We start from the raw sequence: 23,995 nt of genomic DNA, 5'->3' as shown, positions 1-23,995 counted from the left end.
CTTTAGAACAAGTAAGAGTTGTGGGGGTGTCCAGTTTCTTTTTGCCTGGAAAATTCTCATGTTAACTGTACAATTACACCTACTTAAAGTTAAAATCTTTTTTTTTTTTAATTAACTTCCCTGCTGTGGTTTTGGCATACCTTTCATAGACTCAGTCAGTTTCGAAAGAGGTGAGAAACAGAAGATGGGCACCTCCTAAGGGTACTGAAAGAGAGGATGGAAGTGAATGAAAGTGATCCAGTCTGTAAGCAGTTTTATATTTCTGACTGAAGCCAGCACAGGCCATGCCAACAGAATTTAAAAAAATAAACCCAAGATTAACACTATAGTCAAGTATGCTAATTTTAAATTTTATTGTAGCTATAAACCAGAACACTTGTATTCTTTGTTTTCAAAGGCATGCCACCTGGATCCTGCTGTTGCCTCTGACCTTGAAGTGGCAGCTAATCTTGGGAGAATTTAGCGCTTCCTTTAACTACGACTGGTATATAAATGTATTTCCTACAGTAAATCATCATTAATCTCCAGCAATTACAGACTGTGCCTTACTTACTGCTTGTTTTCAACCTTCTCTAAATTCTTATTTAAAGCAATTTCCTGATTCATTTTATCTAAAATAAAGAAAAAAGCTCACTCTTTCTTTAACTGAGATGAAGCCAAGGCAGACTTTTTAAAATAGTATTAAAGACTTAAAGTTTTATTAAGGACATTTATCTGGGAACAGATATATTTTCTTTATGTCATACTGCTATATAGCACATGAATCAAGCCAAAACCAAATAAAAATAGTTTTTTCCTTTCTGCATAGGTAGTGTTTCTTTTAATATTCTGAAAATTCTTTTGGCTAGGAGTATGTCTGAGCAATGTCATGCTCAGTCTTTTATCAAAAGATACTTTGATTAACCACTAGTAAAACTTAATTGCTATGGTAAGCTTGCACATTTCTAAATACCCACTTACTTATAAAACTTTTTAAGTGCCGAATTTAGCTTGCTTCTTAGGACTGTGCCATGACCTGAAAACTTTCCTGAATCTGTTGGAACAGAAAGCTAGATGTTACTAAATTGTTGATTAAATATAGAATACAGATAGCATGTACCTTACAATACAGCCAATTTTAACTGCAAGTAGTTTTTCTAAGAGCACAACTGTACTGAATTGAAAAGACAGTAATGAGTGTCACCTTGGGATTTCTGATGATGTTTAATTATTTAGATGTGCATTAAGACCATATTTACATATTTTTACATAAATTAAAAAAATAACCAAAAGCAAAAAACCACTGAAGACAGTTTCCTTTCCTGGTATAAAATAAGGGAAATATCTGAAGGTTGTTTGAAAGTGGGGTATTTGAATAAAAGAGCCCTGAGTAATATCAGGGAAGTTATTAGAATGGTTTAATTAAATGTCTGCTTGATCATTCATAGAAGCAATTCATAAGCAGTGATCTCTGAACTAACATTTAACACAGGCATTCTGTTAGGACATACCAGTTTACAATACATAATTTTGACACAGACTTCAAAGCAATGTAGATATTTCTTATGAAACTAGTGCTGTCAAACTCATTCATTAGTTGTCAGTACAGCCTCACTATCAAATACTGCAATCCAGTTGTGATATTTATTGCTTACAAATGCTTCAAACTACAGGAAATCTTTGGTAAAAACAAAATTGATAAAATTTTCACAATAGCTTTACATGTAGTATTGCACAACAAGGCTTTTTCAATACACAAGAAAAAAAAAAGGAATGCTCAGATCCTCAGTGAGGAGATTAGAACTGTACAACATTCATTAGATTTCCACTATAAGCAAAATTTCTTTTCATAAATGTTTAAAATATTTTCTGGTTTCTTTCAGCATATATGAACATTTATTTTTCAATCTATATATGAAACAGAAGAGTAGTCAAATAGAACAATTTAAATAAAAATTGGCAGCTATACAGCATTGTTTTGTCTACCCTACTACAGCATCAGATCTTTTCAAGTCTGTTTACTTCACAAAAAAACTCAAGAGGAAAGAAAAATGCTAAAAATAATCATAGTCCTCAGCCCTCTATGGAAAAGAGGAAAATAAGTTTCATGTCTATTATCGAACATAGACATTTCTCTAGTGGTCCAGTTGTGCAGATTCAAACCTAAGTGGAGTTAAGCTGCTCTAAATGAGCTCTCAGCTCAGGACACAGCTCAGTTAGCAGCAGTTCCAGCAAAACCTGAAAAAGAGAAACAAGTTAAGATGATGCAGGTGCCAACCAAATGAGAATTTGTGCTTCCCTTCTGTCATGTTTAGAGTATCACAGATAACAGAAGCATGTACATTTGATTCTATTCATCATTCATGCAACTACTTTCCTTTCATCCTGAAGTTAGCACGTGCCCTACAGAAAACATGGGAAATGTCTTAAGGGTGAAAGGAGGCAAGTGCAAAGGGCAGCTGCTTTCAGATGGGGATTTCCCACCCAGTATAAACTGTCGCTGTTCTGCCAAAGACTCTGCAGCATGATAAAAAAGCACCAGAGCCTGCATCTCATGCATCTCCTGAACAGGCTGCATCCTCTCCAGTGCTAAGGCTGCACTGTGTGACAGTTTAGTACCCAAAATGAGCCAGAAGAGACTGACTGAGCATGAAGGCATTATACTCAGATCCAGCTGCATGCTCCAACATAGTCCCACCAACGGTTGAGGAGTGGGACTTTTGGAGTCCTGTCATGTCCTAACTACAAGCCAGTCCTGGAGCTCTCCTTCCCTAGGATTCTCCAAGATATATTTATTTTTCTAAGCTGTATGAAGAAATTAGTTTGCACCTTATGAAGTCAGGAAAGTTGGATGTGGTAGAGGATCTCTTTGAGATAAAAGCAATGCTGCTGTTAAACAGCCTTTTGTTATTTAAACTTAGTCAGGGGATCAAACCAAGTACATTTTTCTCACTGATTTTAATAACAAAAGAAGTTACTTGCACACAGTTCAAACTAAATCACCGGCTTTAATACTGAGTGAATAGAGCTCAGCAATTAACAAGATCATGAAGTTAAAAAGCTACTTTTCTGGTTACTTACATAAAGTAGATGCTTGTTAGCCTTCCTTTCTTGCAACGCATTGAACACTTTCACTACACCATGACGGGCATTTTGTTGTCCAACAAGATTCTGCAGAGTATCTGCAACAAACGTTACTTCAGCTTATATTGCTTTACTCCTGCTAGGCAAAACCTCCAGCCTATACTACTACCCAGAATCACAGAATCAACCCCATCAGGGTTGGAAAACACTTTCAAAATCATCTGGTTCAACCATAAGGACCCATAAAGGAGGGGAAACAAAGCCACTGCACTTCAGTGGCCCTTGGTTACAAGATACACAGTGTCTAGTCAACAACATTTTAAAAACACGGGTAACTTAGGTCATAGCTTGAAAAGATACCCTTATTCTCAAGTCACCCAAGTTAGATAATAGTGTGTGAATCTCAATGACAACGCTTTACGTGTTTTAACATGATATATAGTATGCTTTTTTGGTAGTTCACCTCACAGAGTCAAGTTTAATCTTATACATCATCTCATACATCACTTAAATTACTTTCACCAACAAAGACAGAATTCCTACAACAGTTAAAAAAGATTTAGCACTTGAATTGCTTCTCAATCTTCACACAGAATACTTCCCACAAGTAAGCAGTTCAGAGAATTCTGTGTCAATTATTTACATTTCGGATTAAATTAGAGAACAAATAGTGATCCAATGCTCCACCATTAATCTAAGGTGCATTCAGCTATGTCCTGTCATACAGCTCCAAACTCAGAAACAAACAAACAAACAAACAAAAAAATCAAACCCACAAACTATGGAAGGCTATCTAGATAAGTAGGTAAGTACATAACACAGGGAGTAAATGGAGAGTTGTTTACATATGAAATAAATATTTTGCATGCATACCTGCTGCTTTTTTGCAGTAAAATGTGATTAAACAACCTAATGCACAGAGTATCTCAATGAAGTCATAAAAGAGCTCATCTCTTCAGATGAAGAGGAGATAAAAAGCATTCAAGATATGTTTAAGTGCATTTCCAAGTGCTAAAAGTAATGATATTGTTTCTTCCCAGTTAGGAGCCTTTGGTTTGCATGATCTCTGAGGAGTCAAAAATATATAACTGGACTTCTTGTCCTGTGAATGGGACAGGATGGAGCATCTCAGAATGCTGCCCCAGAAATGTGCTGGCTAAGAGGAAGCTGCCTAGGCTTGGGAGATAAGGGTAGGCAAAGGAGAAAACCCACTCAGCCTAGGATCTTTTTCTGTCCAGGCTGCAGGTCACTCTAACATTCAGCACTCTGAAATTTCTTATCAGAAACAGACAGCAACACACAACCTGACATTGTGGCTAGACCTCTCCCTCCAACTTTGAAATAAAAGAGGAAGAAGTAATTAGGGTGGTGTGACTCTCCTATTTGTCACGTACTTCCAGGTAGCAGAACCACCTGGTATTTGCTCACAGAGAACCAGCAGAGAGAAAGTCTCGACTGAGGTTCCTTGATGAATATGACACACAGAAGTACAGCAATACTGGATTTTGCATCCACCAATATCTGAATTCATGCCCTTTACCAGACAAGGAGGAGAGGCAAAGAATAAGGCCAAAATTATCCTTATTTATGCAAATAATCATGATTTAGAACTCTAAAGGAAAAATAATTTGATTAACCAGTTTCCTTACTAGCTACTCAATCTGCGACTAAGCAGAATAAAAGTGATCTCACCTGGAATGTTTTCAAGCAGTTTTTGCTGTGCTCTCTGTTTTGTCTCTTGCTTTTGTTCATCACTCTTGGCTCTCGGTGGTGGTGCTAACTTTCCATTTGGCCAAAAAGCATCTCTAAACACACCAATGTAGTAAACAAGCATTGGTTCACTGAACATCCAGTGTACAGTGTCACGGATTTGCCTGTAAAGAAGTGTTGAAGGGAGCTCATCAGAGTTAGTCTTTCATGTTTTATGCAGATTTATTCTTTTTACTTTTAAAACATACATTGGAACTACATTTCAGGGATGGGCACTACAAAGGCTCCACAAGGAAAAGATGTAAAAATCAGGTAACTAATTGTAGCAAACTCCAAACTAGCTGCATGCACAGATGTGCCTGCTAGGATAAAGACAAAGTTTTGATAGAAGCACAGTAGGTTCCCTCACAGATAGCAAAAAGCACATTACTGAAGGGATTACAAACGGAGATAGCAGCCTCCTCCTGGGACTGCAGCAGTCACTGTAGCCTTCAGCACCAAGAGTCTGAGGTAGAGAGCAGGCACTACTGCTGTGCCACACTACAGCCAAAACCCTTAAAGTCAATAAATGTAAAAATTCAGCATACATGTAAAAAGCTATATAGCAACTTCACATGCCTGCTGTGCTCACACTCTGTCCCTCTCTGTCCTCTCTCAGACATCGTCCATCTTAGTTATCAGCAGTGTATGAAAAAATGAACCAATCAATTTAAAACTCACTGAGTGTACACTGTCAGAGACCAGTCCAATTTACTGCTACATAACATACATAAAAGGCTTTAAAAACCACACTGGCATGTGCAAATTTAGGCAATGACTGGACAAAGAATAGGTTGTTCTGCTGGTAGAATACTTTTCCAAATTTTTTCTGAACTAAAAATTTCTGAAGTAAAAATACAGCTTTCCAAATGAAAGTGTGTAGAGACAGGCACACTGACTTCATAGCCTCATCCAGGCCTCACTTGACAAAGATAATTCACAGATCTGTGTTTTCTCTAACCAACATATTTGTAAATTGAACTGTGTAAAACAAATGCAGATTGTCATATAAAACACAATATCCCCATTATTTTTTTAATAATTCTACACTCAGCTTTTTTTCCTAGAACAATAATGAAGGTTCATTTAAAGCAACAGCTACTTACTTGTTGATAGTTCTTCCAAAAGTGACTTGTACTAGTGCAATTAATGTTTTTCTGACCCATTTGAACACTAGAACAATGAAAAAATTATGAAAAATGATGACCAAGAAGTTAATAACGTTACAGAACCCATGATCATGTCCAAAACCTTCCCCCTGTCACCCTCAAACCAAAACCAAACAACCATCCCTACAGTAAACACATTGTGATAACGCTTTCTAAGATTTCATTAATTGTGCAGGTCTCATTTTTCTTGATTGCTTTCCTTGTAGTGTTTGCTATATGATTTTTAAATCTTAAATATAATTTGCATTTTAGGTTATACTGTAAACTTTTATGTTTAAGAATATTTCAAGTTTATGGAGCCATACAACTACCCAAACCCCTTTTCCACCTACAAAAACACAAATGTCTTCAAAATTCTCACCTTTTGCTAGTATAATGTACAGCAGCACCATTAAAATTCTGAGAACATTTTCACTCAAATAAAGCAAGCAGTCAGCTTTCCATTACTAATAAAGGAAACAAATGTGAGTGCTTCCTAGTAATTACTGGTTAATCTTTCTTTCATGCTGTTCATTATCAGCACAATAAAGCCTATATTTGGAAGATACATCTGCCATTTTTGGAAGGTGCTGTATTTTGTAATAGTTACCCTGTAAATCATTTTATAGAGCACCATGTGTGGCTGCACATTCAAATAGAAACAAAAATAGTTTTTCTTTATTACCATCATTCAGTTACATAAAGGAGAAAAAAAAATTCTAGCATTTAAAGATGCCACAATTCTAGCATCTTTTCCATTATACAAATTGTAGAGCTAAAGTGCATACATAATTCACTTTAAATGGATATTAAAATTGTATTTCTTTGCCCAAGACACATTCTATAATAAAGTCATCATTCCTTCCTCAGAATTTATATATTCTAAAAAGCATCTTATTTACAGAAAACATGCTACTATTCTTTTCTGGGTTTTTTCCAGACTTTTTTTCATGAAGAACTTAATTCTAAATGCAAATGCTCTCCCCTACCAGCTAAATTTTTATTACTATTTTATATTGGAATTTCACTTTTGAATGAAAGCTCCGAAGTTATGAACTACTGAGGAACAGCTTGGTTCCAAACAAACAAACTGGCTTTAGAGATTGCAAGAACATTTCCACTTATTGAAACAGCAGAAAAATCCAAATTACAAAGTGCCACAGATTTCTGAGCCAACAGATTCCAATAGCAATTAAGCAGGTTCACAGCTTACTTCCTCGCAGTTCAAAAATCTCTCCAATCAGCATGAAACATGGTTCAGCAAGAGAGTCCTTTTTCCCATCCACCTCCTCTCCATAGTCCGACAGGTCACTATCCTCTTCTGTTTCTTCCTAGAAAGAGAGGCACAACATGGGTATGCACTGCAGTTCCCCATCCTTCATCCAGAATGGATTTAGTTACTGCCATGCTCTAGGAAGGAGCACAGCCAGTCATCTCACAAAAGGGCATTAGGGCCAACAACTGCTGCTGGCAGGATCTGGCAAACAGGAACCTCACTTGGGATTTCGTTCATGAAGCCTAGCCATGATTGCCATCAATGTATTTGAAAAAACTCTTTTTATTGTCACCCACATTTCTGGCAGCTTCAACTCCAGCTGAGCTTTGGCCACACAAATTTTCTCCCTGCAGCGGCAAGCAGCATCTCTGAATTTTACCCACATTACTTGATCTTGCTTCAACTGGGCATGCACCTTCCTTTTTTGCCTTACTTCCAAGAGAAGATTCCTGTTCAGCCAAGCCAGCCTTCTGTCTCGCCTGCTTGACTTCCGGCATTTGGGAATTGCTGCTCCTATGCCCTTAGGAGGTCATGTTCAAAACGTGACTAGCACTGATAGACCCCAGCATCTGCAAAAACATTTTCCCAGGGGATCTTACTTACTAATTCCTTGCTTTATTTACTTATTTTCTCTTTCCCATATTTCCTAACTATTTCCTCCTATGTGTTCACATAATACAATATACACGCAGCCTGGCTTTTGTCTTGAGGATGTTTTTCAATTAAATAGCAAAATACAAATAGCTGCATGCTTCTATGCTTTTATGCTACTTCTTAACAGTCATTTTAGTGAATGCACTTTTGGTTTTAGAACTGCAGTACTTCTACTGAAGTCCAAATCTAGTTTCTCCAACTTTCTTTATATTTATTACTCTGAAATGAGGCACATGCATTCAGCATCTATATGCAAACAGAATGTAATTTTGAAAAATGTATATAGAATTTTCTTATTTCTGAGAGATGCAAGACCACCTCTCTGCCTATTAGGAGGCTAGAACTGTACCTCTTCCCCAAACTTCAATTATCCTGCAGAATACCCATCCACTGCAGACAAATACAGCACATAAGAAATTAATTATTTCATAACATATAACTAAAATGGGGAATAGAAACAACTCCTTGAAGGTTGCATATCTGCAACATGAGCAACACAGAACAGAGTGCCATGGAATTATGGTTGATTCTAGTCAATAAGCTATTTCAGTCACTAATCTTTTATTCACTGCATTTTGATAGACGTGGTTTTTTATGGGTTAATATCAAATTCTCCAACTGCTTTGCCCACATAGGTTCCTGCCTGCATTTCCAAATTCCCTCAGTAAGCCTGCACTACTTGCCAACATTTTTGGTCAAAACTATCTTTGCTTCAGAAGTTGTCATAGAATTATTAAGGACACACAGCTCCTGCCAAGACAATCTTCCCAAGAGAGAATTATTTTTACATGCCAAAGCTCCTCTGAAATATGCATATCAAGACCTCAAAAAAGAGGCAAATTCCGCTATAAAAAAAATAAACAATCCCATATGGACTACAATTTGTTTATTTGTGATAGCTTATGCATTTGCCTATATGCATTTATCAAAGGACAGGAAACTTATTTTGTTAATAAACACCTTTTAAATTCATAGATAGCTCTTATTTTTGACTCTTCGTTCACTTCCAGTAAATTACAAATCACTTTTGGAAATGTCTTCCAATATTACCTACCATTCAAACACTAATGACTTTCCCTGCTTACTTTGTATAAGTAATTAAATTTGGGAAGATTACTTTTCTACTACTTACCTCCTGATGAGAAAACAAATCACCAGGAAGTCGTTCAAGAAATGAGGAGAGTGAAAAAGATGACTTCTTTCCTTGCACATCAATAACTTTGAGGTGCTCTGGGGAAGGGCTCAAGAAGGCATAAAGTGCTTCACTCTGGCAGAGTCTTTCATCAGAGAGTAATTTCTATGAAAGAAAAATAATTACTGAAACATGTCAATTAAACATTTCTTGTTAAGGAATAAGATGTGTCAAGCCATCCACTATAACCAAGTAAGTCATGGCTCAGAGGCAGTGTGAGGAAAAAAAAATCCATGTCTCACAAAGATACTATAACAAGCTAGGTCTAAAGTACTGGAACTATTAAGATTGAAGTTTTTAATCTTACAACTTTCTTTTTTTAATAAAAGTTCTCATTTTTAAGGAATTTGTTGAGAAGTGTTGTAGCTAAAAGTGGCAATTACAGGATTCATTACTTATGATTTCTTAATTAACTGAAGTTTAAATTAACTTACCACTGGAGGAATGGTTACTATCAATCAAACTCAACTCCAGGCATTTTAGACAACTTCAACATTTATATCAAACCTTACATCTGACCCATTTGTTCTAGACTCTCTCTTTAGGCAATAAAGAGACAACATTCTCTCATTCTGCTGTTTAGATATCTGTTGGTTTTGGTTTTGTTTTCTTACCTGCAGAAAGTTATTAAGCTGGTTCTTGGATTTCTCCATGAATTTCTGGTCTATGGATTTGAAGGGCAGCTTGCTGAGAGAAGGCAACTGAACTTTTTTTAATGATGGAAAACACTGTGTAGGAGAGAGGAGAGCTCACTTAAAATGCATGTGGAGTAAAAGACAACTGGTTCAGAATGGAAATGAAGAAACTCTTTTGTACTCTCATCTCCCTTCCACACCCCTCTCAGCACCCTGAAAAACACCTCCCTTACCCACTAGAGGCTTCCCTTCCCACCACCATCATCTATCCCTTATCGTACAGAAAGGTTAAAGCGCTATAAAAAGAAACGTTCTCTGTCCCCAAAAGCTGTCATTTCTAATACTTCCCTGGAAGCCAGAGACAAAATCTAGTTTTTACAGTCAGCTCTTCCATGACAGTGAAGAACATATAGCATTCTGACATTGGGTTAGTCCAGTAAAACATTATTAAGAGGGGAAAACAAAATTATAAATAAGTCTTATAAGCATCTCTCTCTGTAAGAGACCAGAAATATTCAGACAGAAAACTAGCTCTAAAAGGCTAAAAGCCAAAAGGCTGCATTAAAACTGGCAGTATTAAATTTTTATCATTCTGATAAATTTCAGAAATTTGTATCTTCCTCCCTTAGCTGAGATTCGTACCTCACTGAGTTTGCGGTGTAGGTTCTGAAACTCATTGAGCTTCCTGGGAACAGTCCAGTTCTTAGTTTCAGCTCCACCAACTTCTTGTAAACTCACCATGACAGAGTAACAGGGCACTTGTTCTCCATTCTCTTCTAAAACCTTGTGGGGAAGAAACCAGCAGATAAGTTATACTACATTGAAAGTAAAACAGTGGAACATTTGAGCTGCCAGATGACTGGCTTGCAAACTCAGTCATCATCAGTCCCATGCTTCTCTTGAGATTTGAAAGCTACATATGGAGCAACACCCTTACTGAACTGAACTTCACCCAAATGCTGTGCCAGTCCTGAATCAGTCCTCTAGCTAACCACTATGGTACCTCACATAAAGCTTAGCAATGCTGTCCACCAGCAATCAAATCTCACTGACATGTCTTATTCAAACAGGTGAGTGTATTATTTTGGTTTTTAAGGTCCCTATCATATAGCTTTCTGATTATCAATACTCCATTCTGGTTATCAATACTCCATCTCTCCTATCTGCATTTACCTGAGTGTTCTCCCTTTATTCCTACGCTTCCTTCCCAGTGCCCTGTTGAGGCTCATCCACATGCCAGGCACAGCAGCTCTGCAGCTGGGCCCTGTGACAGCTAGTGCTGTCTCAGTGATTTCTCTACTCACTTGAGCCATTCTGCATGGACAGAGGAAGTGGTATCCATGCAGTGTTTATGTCTGAGGGACTTAAAACTTTACAAAAATACTAATGAATCAAACTCTACAATCCTCAGTCAGAGGAACGAGAACCAATTAACCACATTGTGCAAATGGGAAAACTACAGTAAAGAAGTTAAGCAATTTTTCTTGAGACCACAGCAGCAGTGTGACCACATTATTTCTTCATTTAATGTAAGAACTGACATAAGAATTTCATCCTTTTGTTCTACTCGTAAAAGATTTTTGTTTACTTATTTTGAGGAGACAGCTAAATTTATTATGAAAGGCAAATAAGAGAAATGCATAAAATACTTAACTCTAGGAAGGCTTTGTCTTTACACACATGCAAATAACTGAAAGGTAATTATAAAATACCACTTTCACAATCTTTTTGAGGAAGTTATCATTTTCAAGCTTTTTCTAAAGAATAGTTGAACTAACTACCTAATTAGGATAAAAATAAACTTTAAAATTCATATAATTATGACACATTTTCTGAGAACCCTGCAAAGGCTGTAAAGGTCTGACAACACTTAATGCTATTGATGCATAATTTGACAAGTGACTACATTACTGTTGTAAAAGACACGCAGCTAAAATATACCTTCATATTTTTAGGCCATTCAGAGCTGTACATGGAGAATATTCCCTGTGATTCCTAAAGCTGCACATGGACAACTGGGAAGACAAATCTGAGGCCCAGATTTCACATATCTGTGTAAAAAGGCTGCAGCAGAACCCAGACAGAATACAAAGCACCAGCCTGAATGCCTGAAGATATGCCTGTTTCTCAGTGCAGCTATTTGGGGAACTGCCCATCTCCTGCCAGAGTACTGCAGACAGATGCTTGAACAGCCTCCAAAATACAGTTTAGAGAAACATGGCCCAGAAGAATTGGGATTGTGTGGGACAGTCTCTACCCTGTGTACCCCTGAGCTAGATTGGATCTGTGCTCACCTACAAGCTGCAAACACCTCCTGGCTGCAACTTTTGAATACTGGGAGATCAGTGCTGAAATTGCTGATTAGAGTCATGCCTATCATTCTCCATTCTGCATTTGTTCCCAGGGCAAGGGTTTGCATGTGTGTAGGGTCATCTGAACTGTAATTGTCAGGAGAGAGTCACTGCTCTAGAAGCATATTCTCAGAATGAGAGGACTTAGTACTCCTACTTCAAGTTAGGATCCATGCGCAAAATTATTTAAATTCTGATTACTAGATGGAGACATATTACAACTTTCTTCAAGTACCCTCAAATTCTCTCATATAAATACTGAAAGTCTTCAGAAGCTTTTTAAGAATGTAAAATTCTTGATCAACTTATGTACTTGTGCATTTGTTTTTCCAAATTAATGAGTCAACTGGAAAACAGAAAGATGGGATGTTAGGAGGTCTTCTAAACCAGGAGAACTAGTCCTCTGCTGTTAACAGGCACCATCTCATACAACTGCTATCATGAATAAATTCAAACTAGAGAGCCCTATTCCTCTGATTCTCTCCCTTCTGCTAAGTTAAGCAAATGAAAGTGCTTTCAGAATCACTTCTTATGGGAGAAGTTCCTCACTCAAGGCTCCCAGGCCTTTTTCCACTGAGCAGCTTTCTAGTCACCTCTTACCTGAGTGTGGGGTGTGGTAACAGCAGGAAATACGCAGGTTTTTTCCTCTTATTCAGATCTACAAACTTGCTTATGAAAGCAATAGATTTTTTAAAAGATGTTATGCTCTGAAACAGTCATTCTTTGGACAAGGGAGACATGGGGTTTTTTCAAATCTTAGGTAACTCTAGGTTTTTATGTGCTATCAACTGGTTTAGTAATCAGTTTAAAAGGTCAATGATAGGCTATTATACTTTCAGCTTACTTCTATATCCAAATTTACTTTTACTAAGCTTTACTGCAAAACAATAGGGCTACCAAGTTTTTCTCTCTCTAAAATCACAGAGGTACATCCTGGGATTAACAACAGCATATTTTGCAGATAGGAAGACAGTGTCATCTACTCATGCCCCTGAAATCAGCTGCAGCCAGAATATTCTCAAGCAATTAATTAACATAGATAATTACAACATAGATGTTTTCTCCAGCCTATCCTTCGAAGCACAGAGCCGCAAACAAGACAACTAATGCAAACCTACAGTTCATTACCTATTCTAGTACTACTTTTAAGTTATAGTTAAGGCAGCAAGTAATTAGAAGCCTCTTCCAACTTCCATCTTATTTAGCCAAACTACTTTCTCCTCTGGTAGTATGGGAGACACTGGACAGTTGTGTATGGTGCCCCTTACCACAAAGCTGCCCTTCTGCAGTTTTGCTGCACACAGCACTGCCAGATTTTAAAACTAGGCTTCATAAGCTACAGATAACTCTTAAAAGACAACTTAAGAGCTTCTCAACTCTCGACTGTGTCACTTGCAAACAGCGTTAAAACAAATCCAAATCCAGATGTTTGCACATGCAGAATTTGGTTTTAAAAATGTTACCTTAAGTTTTTAACCCGTTGGATTTAATTTCTTCTTTTACAGACAATGACTTTAATTGTTAACAGACCTATCAATAGCTTGCAAGAGCTTAAGAGACAACCAAATAAACTCAACAGCACATACTTTTCCTTCAACAAAAAGTTACCTCAAGATAACTACTTATATTCGTTCCAGGAATATTTTCTTAATGACGTAGGAAGGCAAGCCAGTAGAGACCCAATTAATCTTTAATTCTCTGTAGGGATACTGTCAAGAAGATTGCTTATGTTCCTGTTACGTACTACATAACAAGCATTCACTGATTGGCAAGTGTTAGTAAGCTAGGAGATGGTAATACTTGTTTTCATTACGAGTTTTTTTACATTCATTCTACAACTGTCTGCTTACGCCCAAATAGAAAAGCAGAACAAGAAAAAAAAAAAAATGTAACTTCATCTTACAGATATAAAGCACTTTCTTTCTGGGTATTCTAGTCCCCTGAAACTGTACTGCTAGTAAATATAATACTATAAAACAATGAGTGTAAGTACCGCATCTTTGAGACACAGCAGAGACACAACTGCACCCAAGTGCAATAGCATGGTAATATAACAAGAGACAGTTCTCATGAAAAACAATGCCTCTAAGATAGCAAACTGTCAAAACCAGTTTATGTTCATGCAGGTAATTTTTATAACTCCATTACAACTGTGTTTGAAGAACAGAAATTTTGTATATGCATCACAGTAGCCACTGAGAAACAAGAGGAACTCAGAAGAGGGTTCCTTCCCCCACAAGTCAGTATTAAGTATAAACAGTGTACACAAAGGTATAAGGAAAGTAGCTACGCATTTTTCCTCCACTTTTCATGCAAGTTTGAACTGACCCAGAAGACAAAAAGCCATAAAAAAATCCCATACCTCGCCTGAGACAATGAAGGCTTTCCACATGCCAAGATTCTCACACCACCAGTCCGTTCTTGCAATGTGCAGCTGAAGATCACTGTGCTCTCTCTCCATCAGAGTAATTTCATCTTTCAGCTTAGAAACAATCTGAAGAGGAAAGTTTATTGATTACAGTTGGTAAGAAAAAGCTCATGCAACATGCCTAGTTGTGTCCTTGGGGACAGTGTTCATAAAGAAAAGGTACAAAAGCAGGGGGAGAACAATTCACATGGATTGGAAAAAAAAAATCAAAAGTGAGAGAATCAATGATGCCTCTTATGATCTCCTATAATACACAGCAATCTTAACGGTCGACCCTGATACTAAAATAAAAAACAAGTTAGAAGTACACGCTACTATCACACTATCAGCATAAACGGCACTTGAGATTGGATTGTATATTACATACTGAATGCTTTATACAAAGTTGAAATTGCCTTTACTGAAATAGGCATTGCTGAAGACATCCTCCTTATCACCTTCAGGTATACACTACGCAAATAGATTTCATTTCTAGGAATTTAGCTATGTTAACAATAATTCAGGAAGTTATCACTTATTTCATTTTAGTTTTGAAGAGGCAAGGATTTATTACTGTGGAAAGCACAAATTTAAAAAGACATTCTTGTCAAGACGTAACTCACCATCATAATCTAATAAAGGAGAAACAGTGTCTCTCATCATATCAGCAAAAAAAATAAGTAAACAAACACCCTTCCAGGAGACAGAATGACAACAAAAGGTGGAAGTATACATAAGATGTGACGTTAGAAATATGGCAAAAGCAGCTGACACTTTTTTACTTTATTTTTAAACATGATACACCACACAAACTGATTAGTTCTATCACACGTACCACAAGTGGTGCATTCTACAGAGCTACAGTAATTCTGTCTCGTTCAGAATTTTTTTCTCATGCTAAATATGAAATGTTATCTACATGACAGCTATAGAACAACATTCTAGCAGATACCTAACCTTCAGAATAATTTTTTATTTTAATTTATTTACTATCAACATAGAGACTGCTCTACAGTCACATTGCATTGACTCCAGTGGCATCCAGGAACATGCAATAGTACAGAAGAACTGCTAAGGTTTCAAAGCTGCTACATTTACAAACAAAACACAGTCTTTACAATGATGCTGGATCCATTTTACTATTCTGTTCCAGACAGATAAATATTTTCAAAGACAAAGAATATTTTAGAAACAAAAACATACAGGGAAAACCCCACTACTTTAGTAGGACTACAATCCCTGCCTCCCCAAGAGCTTAAAGTATAGAAAGAATATAGCTATTATGTTCCAAGAACGCAAAGGGAACTTAGAAGTGATACATCCATGTGAATGGAATAATATATAAAGATTTAGTCATAGAGAATCATAGAATGGCTTGGGCTTGAAGGGGGACACCCCAGAAGAGCTGCAAACAGATTTTCAGCTGTCTGCAGTAACCTCTGGCAGAAGGAAGATGTGCAAGGGACAGAGGGAATAGTTAGCCAGGGTAGCCTCAAATGCTAGTGCTCACATCTTTCTCTTAGAGACAGCTATCCTCAGAGCTGGAGTGGCAGAGAACAAGTCAACTTCTATTCAGACCAGCATCTTACCATTCACCCTAAGTGAAGGAACAAATATATGAAAAATCCAGCTCCTGAGCAATGACTAATGCCTAGGTACATATCTGTCACCCGAAGCAGGAGGTCATTTTAGGGAGATGCCTTGGCTATTTGTTGGTCTCACCCACCGTCTACCATTTGCAACCAAGCAGTCTCAGTACACCTGACAAGCTTGGCCCACCTGCGTCTGAACAACAGTCCTGTAATATCACCCCGGTAGAAACGCAAATGAGTCGGCCTAAGCCATATGCAAATCACTTGCTTCTCCTGGAATATTGTCTCAGACTGCTTAACTGTTTCACTTCGCAAGAGAAAAGGAGATTCTTTTATTTGTTTGTTTTTAGCCCAAGTCCAGAGTGCTGAAATTTCATATCCCTCAGAATTTTTCATCTAGTGACAGTGTGCTTTCTCCTAGTTCCTAATAAAGGAAATCAGTCACTTTTATAGGTTTGGGGCTTTTTTTATCCCTTTATTCGACCAAATCCGTCACAGCTGGGTTATGGAGCTGTGCTGTGCTCTTCACAGCCAGCAGAGGGCGCGGGAGTTGACCAGCACATCCCTCCGCGGCAGCGCTGTGGGAGAGGCAGGGGCAGGACACAGGCTGCCACAAGGGATTACACGGACTCGGCAGGGCAGGGAGGGAAGGAAGGAACGCTATTTCCCACCGACAAAGCAGCAAGACCACTACGAGAGTGGTCGTTATTCCATGGCAAACAAAGCAATGTAAATCATATCTGCAATTTTAGTTAAAATAGCTTTTAAAAAATTGAAAAAATAAACAATTAAAACAGCTCTGATTTCGCCTCCTATTTATCAAGTTGATTGAAATAGCAATCTGACCTGTGCAAGTGTGACAACTGGATATTATACAAACATACACATAATATTTAAAAAAAATCCAAACAAACCAAACCTGAAGACAGTAAAGGTACTTACCTTTTTGTCGGGTTTTGGTGAATTACATATGGAATTTAGAGCCTGTTTCTTATACTCAAGCTTGTCATTTAGCTGGCGAAGTTTATTAACAGCATAACTGGCCTGTTCATTAATTCTTGTGCTGCATTCTTCAGTAGCTTCTTCACAACCTTGGCTCTAGAAAAAGAGAATGGGTGCAACATTAATTGCAACATTAATGCAACATTAATAATTGCAACATTAATATAAAAAAAAGAGACAGTTATTCATAGAATGATAGAATGTATGGGCTGGAAGGGACCTTAAAGGTCACCTAGTTCCAATCCCCCTGCCATGGGCACGGACACTTTCCACTAGACGAGGAAAGCTCAGAGCCCCATTCAGGCTGGCCTTGAACACTTCCATGGATGGGGCAGGGATGGGTTATTATTTGCTTGCTAAGCATTTTATGTGTAAGAACACTTCTTGACGTAGACAAAAATGTATGTATAACAGATATTCCAACCACCATATCCAACCTGAAACATCAGTCTGTTATAAAAAACCAAACCAAATCCCCAAAACCCCAACAGACAAAGCCTCATTACCATTCCTACTACAGTTCTTTGGCAACTCTTGCCAACTGTGTAAAATGACCTTCAAGCTAAGGCTTTAGTGTAAGTGAGAGGCAGAATTAAAGTTTATTTTAAAAGCAACAACAGCTTAATAGTCATGATCAATATTCAGAGCCAAACAGAAAAGCAAATACTTAGCTCTGAGCTGAAGGATAATGAGATGGGACAGTGAGGAACAAAACCAAAATAACCCCACAGTTCTAACAACATTCCTCCCACAAATCTTCACAAAACAGATCTGTCATCCTGCAGAACAATTTAAACCAAGTCCTTTTGCTTCACAAACAGATTTTAATGCTATTTTTAGAAGTGCTAATAAAAATGTGTTAAAAGCCCATATGCCCATACCCTAAACTCATAAATCATTATCATATATTCATTCAGACAAACCAATAGCTTTCTCTGTCTTGTGTACTACGGGCATGCAAAAGATAGAAAACTTCACATCTTTCTGTGACATTCTCTTTAACATCTTTTGGCATTTGCCTCAGTCTCGCCTTCTTACTGTACATCCCCAAATAGGCAATGAAGACCTTGAGATACAGCAAACACAGCATTCAGCTTTTATTCTTGCCCCATTCAAAGATCATTGAGGTCTTTTTGTGACTGGATATATCTAAATTTATCTGTAGGAAGCTGAGTTTAATCTCATGAACAGGAGCTCCATGTTCTTTAATGATATTCCCACTAAGTAAGCTGTATCTTTATATAATTAACAAAAAGCTAACAGAAGGAAGTCTCATCTCTACTAAATTATTAAGTTTTAGAGGAGACAATTCTACTGTAAATTCCACTGTATTTTACATCTTAGTAAAAAAAGTCTGAAGAGATACAGTAGCAACAATAATAACTGCCTCATAGGAGAGGGTAACATAATCCAGAAGTCAGGAGTTCTAGGCTAAGAAATCCATGCCCTTGCCCAGCTCTGCATTTGCCTGCTATGTGGCTGAGTAATAAACATTAGCTCTACACCCTATCTTTTCTTCTGTCTATTCTGCATGGACTGTAAACTCCTCAGGTCAGAGACTGCCTCCAAGCATGTGTACAGACCTCAGCTCATGGAAACCTGTTGTCATCTCCCGGAACTACAGTAATACAAATAATAATAATTAACAATATTGGCTGTTATTCAAAATGGCTTTCTTTCTAAGAGTGATGCAGAACATAGACTTCAGTCTTATTTTAGCAATGCAGCACCCATGCAATCCCCACACCCTCTTTCCTCAAAGGGCTGAATGCTTCTGTATGCTGCTTGCTTCTGTATTTCTACTCGTGACCTTCTAAATGAGGTTTGTCCAGGAAACAGAAAGTGGTAACAAACTGGAAAGAAGAAGAAAGAACTTGTTCCACTTGCAGCAGAACGCGCAGTCTGGCCTTGTCCTGATTCCTATCTTGTAACTTGATTTTCTCACGTTTAATCAAGGCTCATCCTTTTGTCCTCACCTCCATGAGTGCACTAGATGACTTTTTACCTATCCAGCTGTAGCAGTGAAATATATAGAAAATTAAGAAAGGTAACTCCCATAGTGCCCCAAGAAGTAAGGATGTAGACCCAAAACCCAAACTAAGCCAAAACCAATCACTACTTGCTAACAATATGTATCCCTCCAGAATCTGATTTCTGAGCTGTTGTTTCGTATACATGGGGAGGGAAAAAATTACAGAAATGTATTACACAGTACTGCATTTTTCCCAACATTTGAAAGACCAATGGAAGCTTCAGAGAGAATTTCTTATAATTTTTTTTCACCTCAAAGACCCTGAAGCATGGCACAGTGCCATTAGAACTGCTCTATTCAAGAGATACACTTCACACTTAATTAGTTGTTAAAAATTAAAAAAAAAAATACGTCAGCTTTAATCCTATAAGGAGACTTGACAATATATCAGTCTTTAAGAGGGCAGACACAGACTTCAAATCTGCCACATACATATCCAAGGACTCAGAGGAAGGACAGATGATACTGATGTCAAAAATCTAATTTTTTGGCAGTAGATATTATCTGACAGAGATCAGCTAGCCCTAAAGTGTTGTCAGTTTTCTTAGAGAAATGGCCATCCATGTCAGAGTCTGAATAAAGCATATAAAGAGATTAAAAAGCACAACATTTAATGTTTTAGAAAGTACTGGACAAAACTGGTAAAGACACACAGTCTTTGAAGTACCTACCACCCTCAACACATAGCTGAGTTAGCAGTGAGAAAACTAGAAAACATGTCTTGGAATATTCCATCAAGGGAAAGAATACAGGGAAAAACAAACAATGAAAAGATTCAGCAAGCTCTAAAAGCACATATTGGAAGTAATTTACTTATAACAGCTCATCTCTGCAGATTTGTTGATATGCAGAATACAGAGACTATAATAACTCACCTACAGAAATGAAAGCCGTATTTAAGCAGTAAATACAAAAGTCTTATGTTCTGGAGAAATTGTTTCTAAAGGGCAGAATGTAGATCACCACTTCTGGATTCTGCTTATTTGTTTATTTCGATCCAGTTTTAGACAAACTGTTACATTTCATTGTGTTCTGAGAAAGTTCATAAGTAAAATGAAGATATCCATGCTGGTCTGAAGCAGCAGACCGACTGAAAGATGCACTCACTAGTCTGAGACTTGCTCTTGTCAAAACGTTCTTAGATAATTGCAACACAAGTTCCCCTGACATGACTGATTTACACAACCCACGGAAAAAACCCACCCCAAGAAGAGTTGCCATTGGATTATTGCTTGTGACATTTTGAATGCTCTGCTTTAGTACTTAAAGACTTCTTGTGCTAGCTTAACCTTCTAAAATGGCCTATCAATTTATTTTCAACTAATTAATAAAAACCACACTGAGATTATATTTTTCATTCCTTTTTCTTCTCTTTTGTGCAACTTTAATACCTACTTAGTATCTAGGAAATGTATGAGAGACCAGCACAGACAACATCTGGGCAGAAACCTACTGATGTTTCAGTGAAATTTTCTTCACCGAAAAGCAGACCAGCTGAGCTTCTATGAGGTATGTTACTAAGGAGCATAACGAAAGACGTGAAATACAGAAGGTTTGGAAATCTGAAATATCTACCTTAACTAATTTTAAGTTTAATTAGTCAGTCATTTTGTACCATTTTGTTTCAAAGAGCTTGTAAATATCCAAGTGTTAACAGATGAAACTATAAGAGCGACGACACTTATATCAGGAATAAAGAAGAGTAGTCCAAAGCTCAAGGACAGAAGAGGCTACTATATGCTTTTCTCAGGATTATCTCTCAGATCAGCTTAAATAAAAGGGAAAGGAATTGTTTGCGTGACTCACCACTTCATCTTTGTCCTCAGGAGTCAGCTGAGCAGAACTTCTTTCTTCTTCCTTCTTGACTGATCTCTCATACAAATCACTGACAATGAATGAGGGGTAGTATCTGTCCTTTAGAGTTTCGTAAACATCTGCCTGAATTCTGTAGAATACTTCAATGCCTTTATTTCCCACAAGACTTTGCTGTATTTCTTTATAAAGGGATTTTTCCACAGGTATTTCTCTGCTTTCCACAAAAAAATTCTGATAAATTTCACTCACCAGCTGAGGTATTTCAGACTAGGAAGAAAGAAGGAAGAGGGAGGGAGAAAAGAATAATGAAAACATGTTAAAAATATCAGGATGACTCAGGGTCCAGGTGCATAATTTGAAGGATAATCAAGCTAATTTCCTATCCAGATGATGAGAACACATCTGTGAAACTCTTACTGAGAACAAGCATGCTGTCTGCCTGTGCACCTATGCTAAGCAGTCAATTTTACAAGCTAAGTATTTATATTTGTCAGGACAAAAAACAGCTGTGCTCTAAAATTGTCATAGCTTCCCCACCCACTGCTTTTAAAAGTATGCTCCAAAAGCTGGTATTAAAAGGAAGAAAAGTGCTAGAGCAACATTGTGGTCACCACTTTATGTTTAGATTGTAAAGCTCAGCTGTATCAGCTCTATCTTCTGCTGAATAGGATCAACTCACTTTATATGTGATCATAATTAATTTCAGAGACAAAAGGGAAAAAAAAAAAAGAAAAAAAAGAAAAGAAAAAAGCACAACTGAAGAGATATTTACCAGTACAAGAGGCTGGGTATTTTCACAGAGCATAGGATTGAACTTTGCATTAATGAACGGGAAAGAGGAAGTAATACAGCACAGCCCATGATCAGATCTCTAAATTGTCATCTCCCTAAACTGATCTGAACTAAAAAGGCTTTATCCACTCCCTCGGTAAAGCATAATGTTCTTGCCTGCCTCGTCAGACAATATCACAGCCACCTGGCTGCAGGACCTTACCTTTTTGTAATCAAAGCTGCCCCTGTAGTGGCATATACATACAGATACATATGTATATACATATAGTTTTGAAAGCAAAGAGCAAAATCACAGCTGAAAGGTCATAAAATGATTTATAGCATCTTTTCCAATCACAAGCAGTTTGCAAATCAAAACTGATTTATAGAACTCTCTTCACAGCGCCTGACAAACCATTTTTATGAACACTCTCTAGCTTGAGTTGGTTGTTAGTCATTTCTTCAGATTGTATCAATGGGTCACACTCCTCACATTCAACAGTTTGCCACTTTGTTTTCAGGATGTTATTTTCCAATTGACTAGAACCTTTATACATAAGAGGGCAGTAAAATTACAGTGAATAAAAAGATACCTGACATCCATAATGAAATTCGTATTTCATGCTAGTGTGAATCCTGGAGGTTTAATAGTCTCCCCCAAAAATCCACCTCACTGCTCACAAACTGCAAATTTGTCCTCTACTCTTGCTACACAGCATTGGTTCAGGATACTTCTTGCAACTGTAACTGGTATTTCCTATCCTTGTTTCATGGTTGTTATTCCTACTTTATTTTAGCACAAATTACAATATAGTAGTGTTTCTTCCCTCTAAGAATAGTGTGGGATTCCTGGAGAAACTTACCTGCTTATATAAGCAACAGAATATGGAGAGGTCTTTTAAAGCAAAACCTCTCTTCCAGAAGGATTTTAAAAACATATATACACATGTTTACACTGTTTTGGATTGAATGGGCTACCTGCAATTAGCAAGATGAGAAGCTTATGTACAGACTATCCAATGGGAATGCACTTCTAGGTTTCATGTGAGCTGATACAACTAAAGCCAATATATTACTGCAAGTTTACTCTCTGGTGGAGGGGGAAATAATTGTACTACTTTTACATATAAAGTATCCCTTTTATGGGATGTTGCTACACCAAACAACAGCAAATCATCATCACAACAGCCCAAAAATTTTAATTGCAATATTATCTTCTAATATTGACATAAAGTAGTTAAAAAAAACCCAAATTGCTTAGCACCCATGCTATGTTATTGATATTTTAAGAAGATCAAGAAATTTCCTAACATCAAGATCACAACAAGCAGAGATTGCTGTCAATGTACAAAGCCATATAGGCTTGCAATTTCTCCCACCTTGTTAGCACTCTTCAAATTCTCCACAGACTCCCAAAGACCGATCAAAGCCGTCTTGTCCATCCTTTCCATATAGATTCGGAAGTGCTCTCGGTATGAAGGGTTGGCCAAAATTTCTTCGAACTGAAGAATCTGAGGAAGGAAAAACTAAGAATAAAAACTGGGAAAATGCCTAACTCTAGCTTCTCTCCATCCCTTATGGGGAAAATCTTTTTTTCCATGTGCCCATGGAGCATTATGAATTCCACAAACATGTACTAGATTCAACTACAAAGACCTTCTATACAGTAATAGTTTTGCTTCGTTAAAAAAAAAAAAGGAAGTTAAGTACTTAGAAGATAAATGCATCTATGCTCCTATCAGATAGTAAATATCTCCACATCTTTGTGACCAGGAAACAAGACTACATTCCAAAGGACTAAGATGGCATTTCAAGTCACTCATTAAATGCTATCGTCAAAAATTTAACTTCCAATGTTCCTGCAAAGCAGAGGAGCCAAGCTGGAAGCAAACTGATCTGTTCTTTACTTCTTCCAAACAAAGAGTAACACCACAGGCCACAGAACTTTGAGATGTATCTCAATTATTACCAGGGACACAGAGAAAGATGGAATACCTTGGCAGCCAGGGCATTTGCTGGCCAGTTCCCACTAACTGTTATTGAAAAACATCTATCAGAAATGCAGCCAGGAAAGAGTATGTTCTGTGATAAAATGCTCAGGACTTCTCCTGAGAAGAGAGACAAGGGTGTACATCAGGCAGAACAGAAAATGAAACACTTCCCATACCCAAGCAGATGCTGCAGCCATTAAGATGTTGCATTAAAAGGCCATTATCACTTCCTTATCCTCTACTATTTTTGTGAATCTGAGCCTTTTCTTTAAGACAAATACCCGAAAAAAAACCCTGACAAAATGAACAGAACTTCC

The 23,995-nt window shown here is 37.4% G+C and overlaps 2 protein-coding genes across 5 annotated transcripts in view; one reads left to right on the top strand and one right to left on the bottom strand.

The window, feature by feature from the left end:
• The window catches only part of LRP2BP (LRP2 binding protein), a 28,082-nt gene extending 11,212 nt beyond the window's left edge, over nucleotides 1-16,870 (top strand). Inside the window, exon 8 of one of the 4 annotated variants that reach the window (XM_064652648.1) lies at nucleotides 11,673-16,870. In XM_064652648.1, coding sequence (XP_064508718.1) covers nucleotides 11,673-11,750 — 78 coding nt within the window. In that variant the 3' untranslated portion in view covers nucleotides 11,751-16,870. Of the gene's footprint in view, nucleotides 1-149; nucleotides 804-4,103; nucleotides 4,760-11,672 lie in introns of those variants that run through there. The other 3 variants (XM_064652650.1, XM_064652646.1, XM_064652649.1) reach the window with 3 other exon arrangements.
• SNX25 (sorting nexin 25) overlaps nucleotides 1,185-23,995 on the bottom strand; it is a 73,865-nt gene continuing 51,054 nt past the window's right edge. Inside the window, exons 8-19 of the mRNA XM_064652629.1 lie at nucleotides 23,067-23,198; nucleotides 20,908-21,183; nucleotides 17,010-17,165; nucleotides 14,431-14,562; nucleotides 10,360-10,500; nucleotides 9,697-9,810; nucleotides 9,023-9,187; nucleotides 7,174-7,291; nucleotides 5,919-5,985; nucleotides 4,756-4,937; nucleotides 3,061-3,161; nucleotides 1,185-2,217 (exon numbers count right to left, since the gene is read on the bottom strand). Coding sequence (XP_064508699.1) covers nucleotides 2,143-2,217; nucleotides 3,061-3,161; nucleotides 4,756-4,937; nucleotides 5,919-5,985; nucleotides 7,174-7,291; nucleotides 9,023-9,187; nucleotides 9,697-9,810; nucleotides 10,360-10,500; nucleotides 14,431-14,562; nucleotides 17,010-17,165; nucleotides 20,908-21,183; nucleotides 23,067-23,198 — 1,659 coding nt within the window. The 3' untranslated portion in view covers nucleotides 1,185-2,142. The remainder of the gene's footprint in view (nucleotides 2,218-3,060; nucleotides 3,162-4,755; nucleotides 4,938-5,918; nucleotides 5,986-7,173; nucleotides 7,292-9,022; nucleotides 9,188-9,696; nucleotides 9,811-10,359; nucleotides 10,501-14,430; nucleotides 14,563-17,009; nucleotides 17,166-20,907; nucleotides 21,184-23,066; nucleotides 23,199-23,995) is intronic.

This window comes from Pseudopipra pipra, chromosome 4 (genome assembly GCF_036250125.1).
Source record: "Pseudopipra pipra isolate bDixPip1 chromosome 4, bDixPip1.hap1, whole genome shotgun sequence".
Classification (NCBI taxonomy): domain Eukaryota; kingdom Metazoa; phylum Chordata; class Aves; order Passeriformes; family Pipridae; genus Pseudopipra; species Pseudopipra pipra.
Note: the sequence above shows the minus strand (reverse complement) of the source record. Positions and strands in the feature narration are given on the sequence as shown.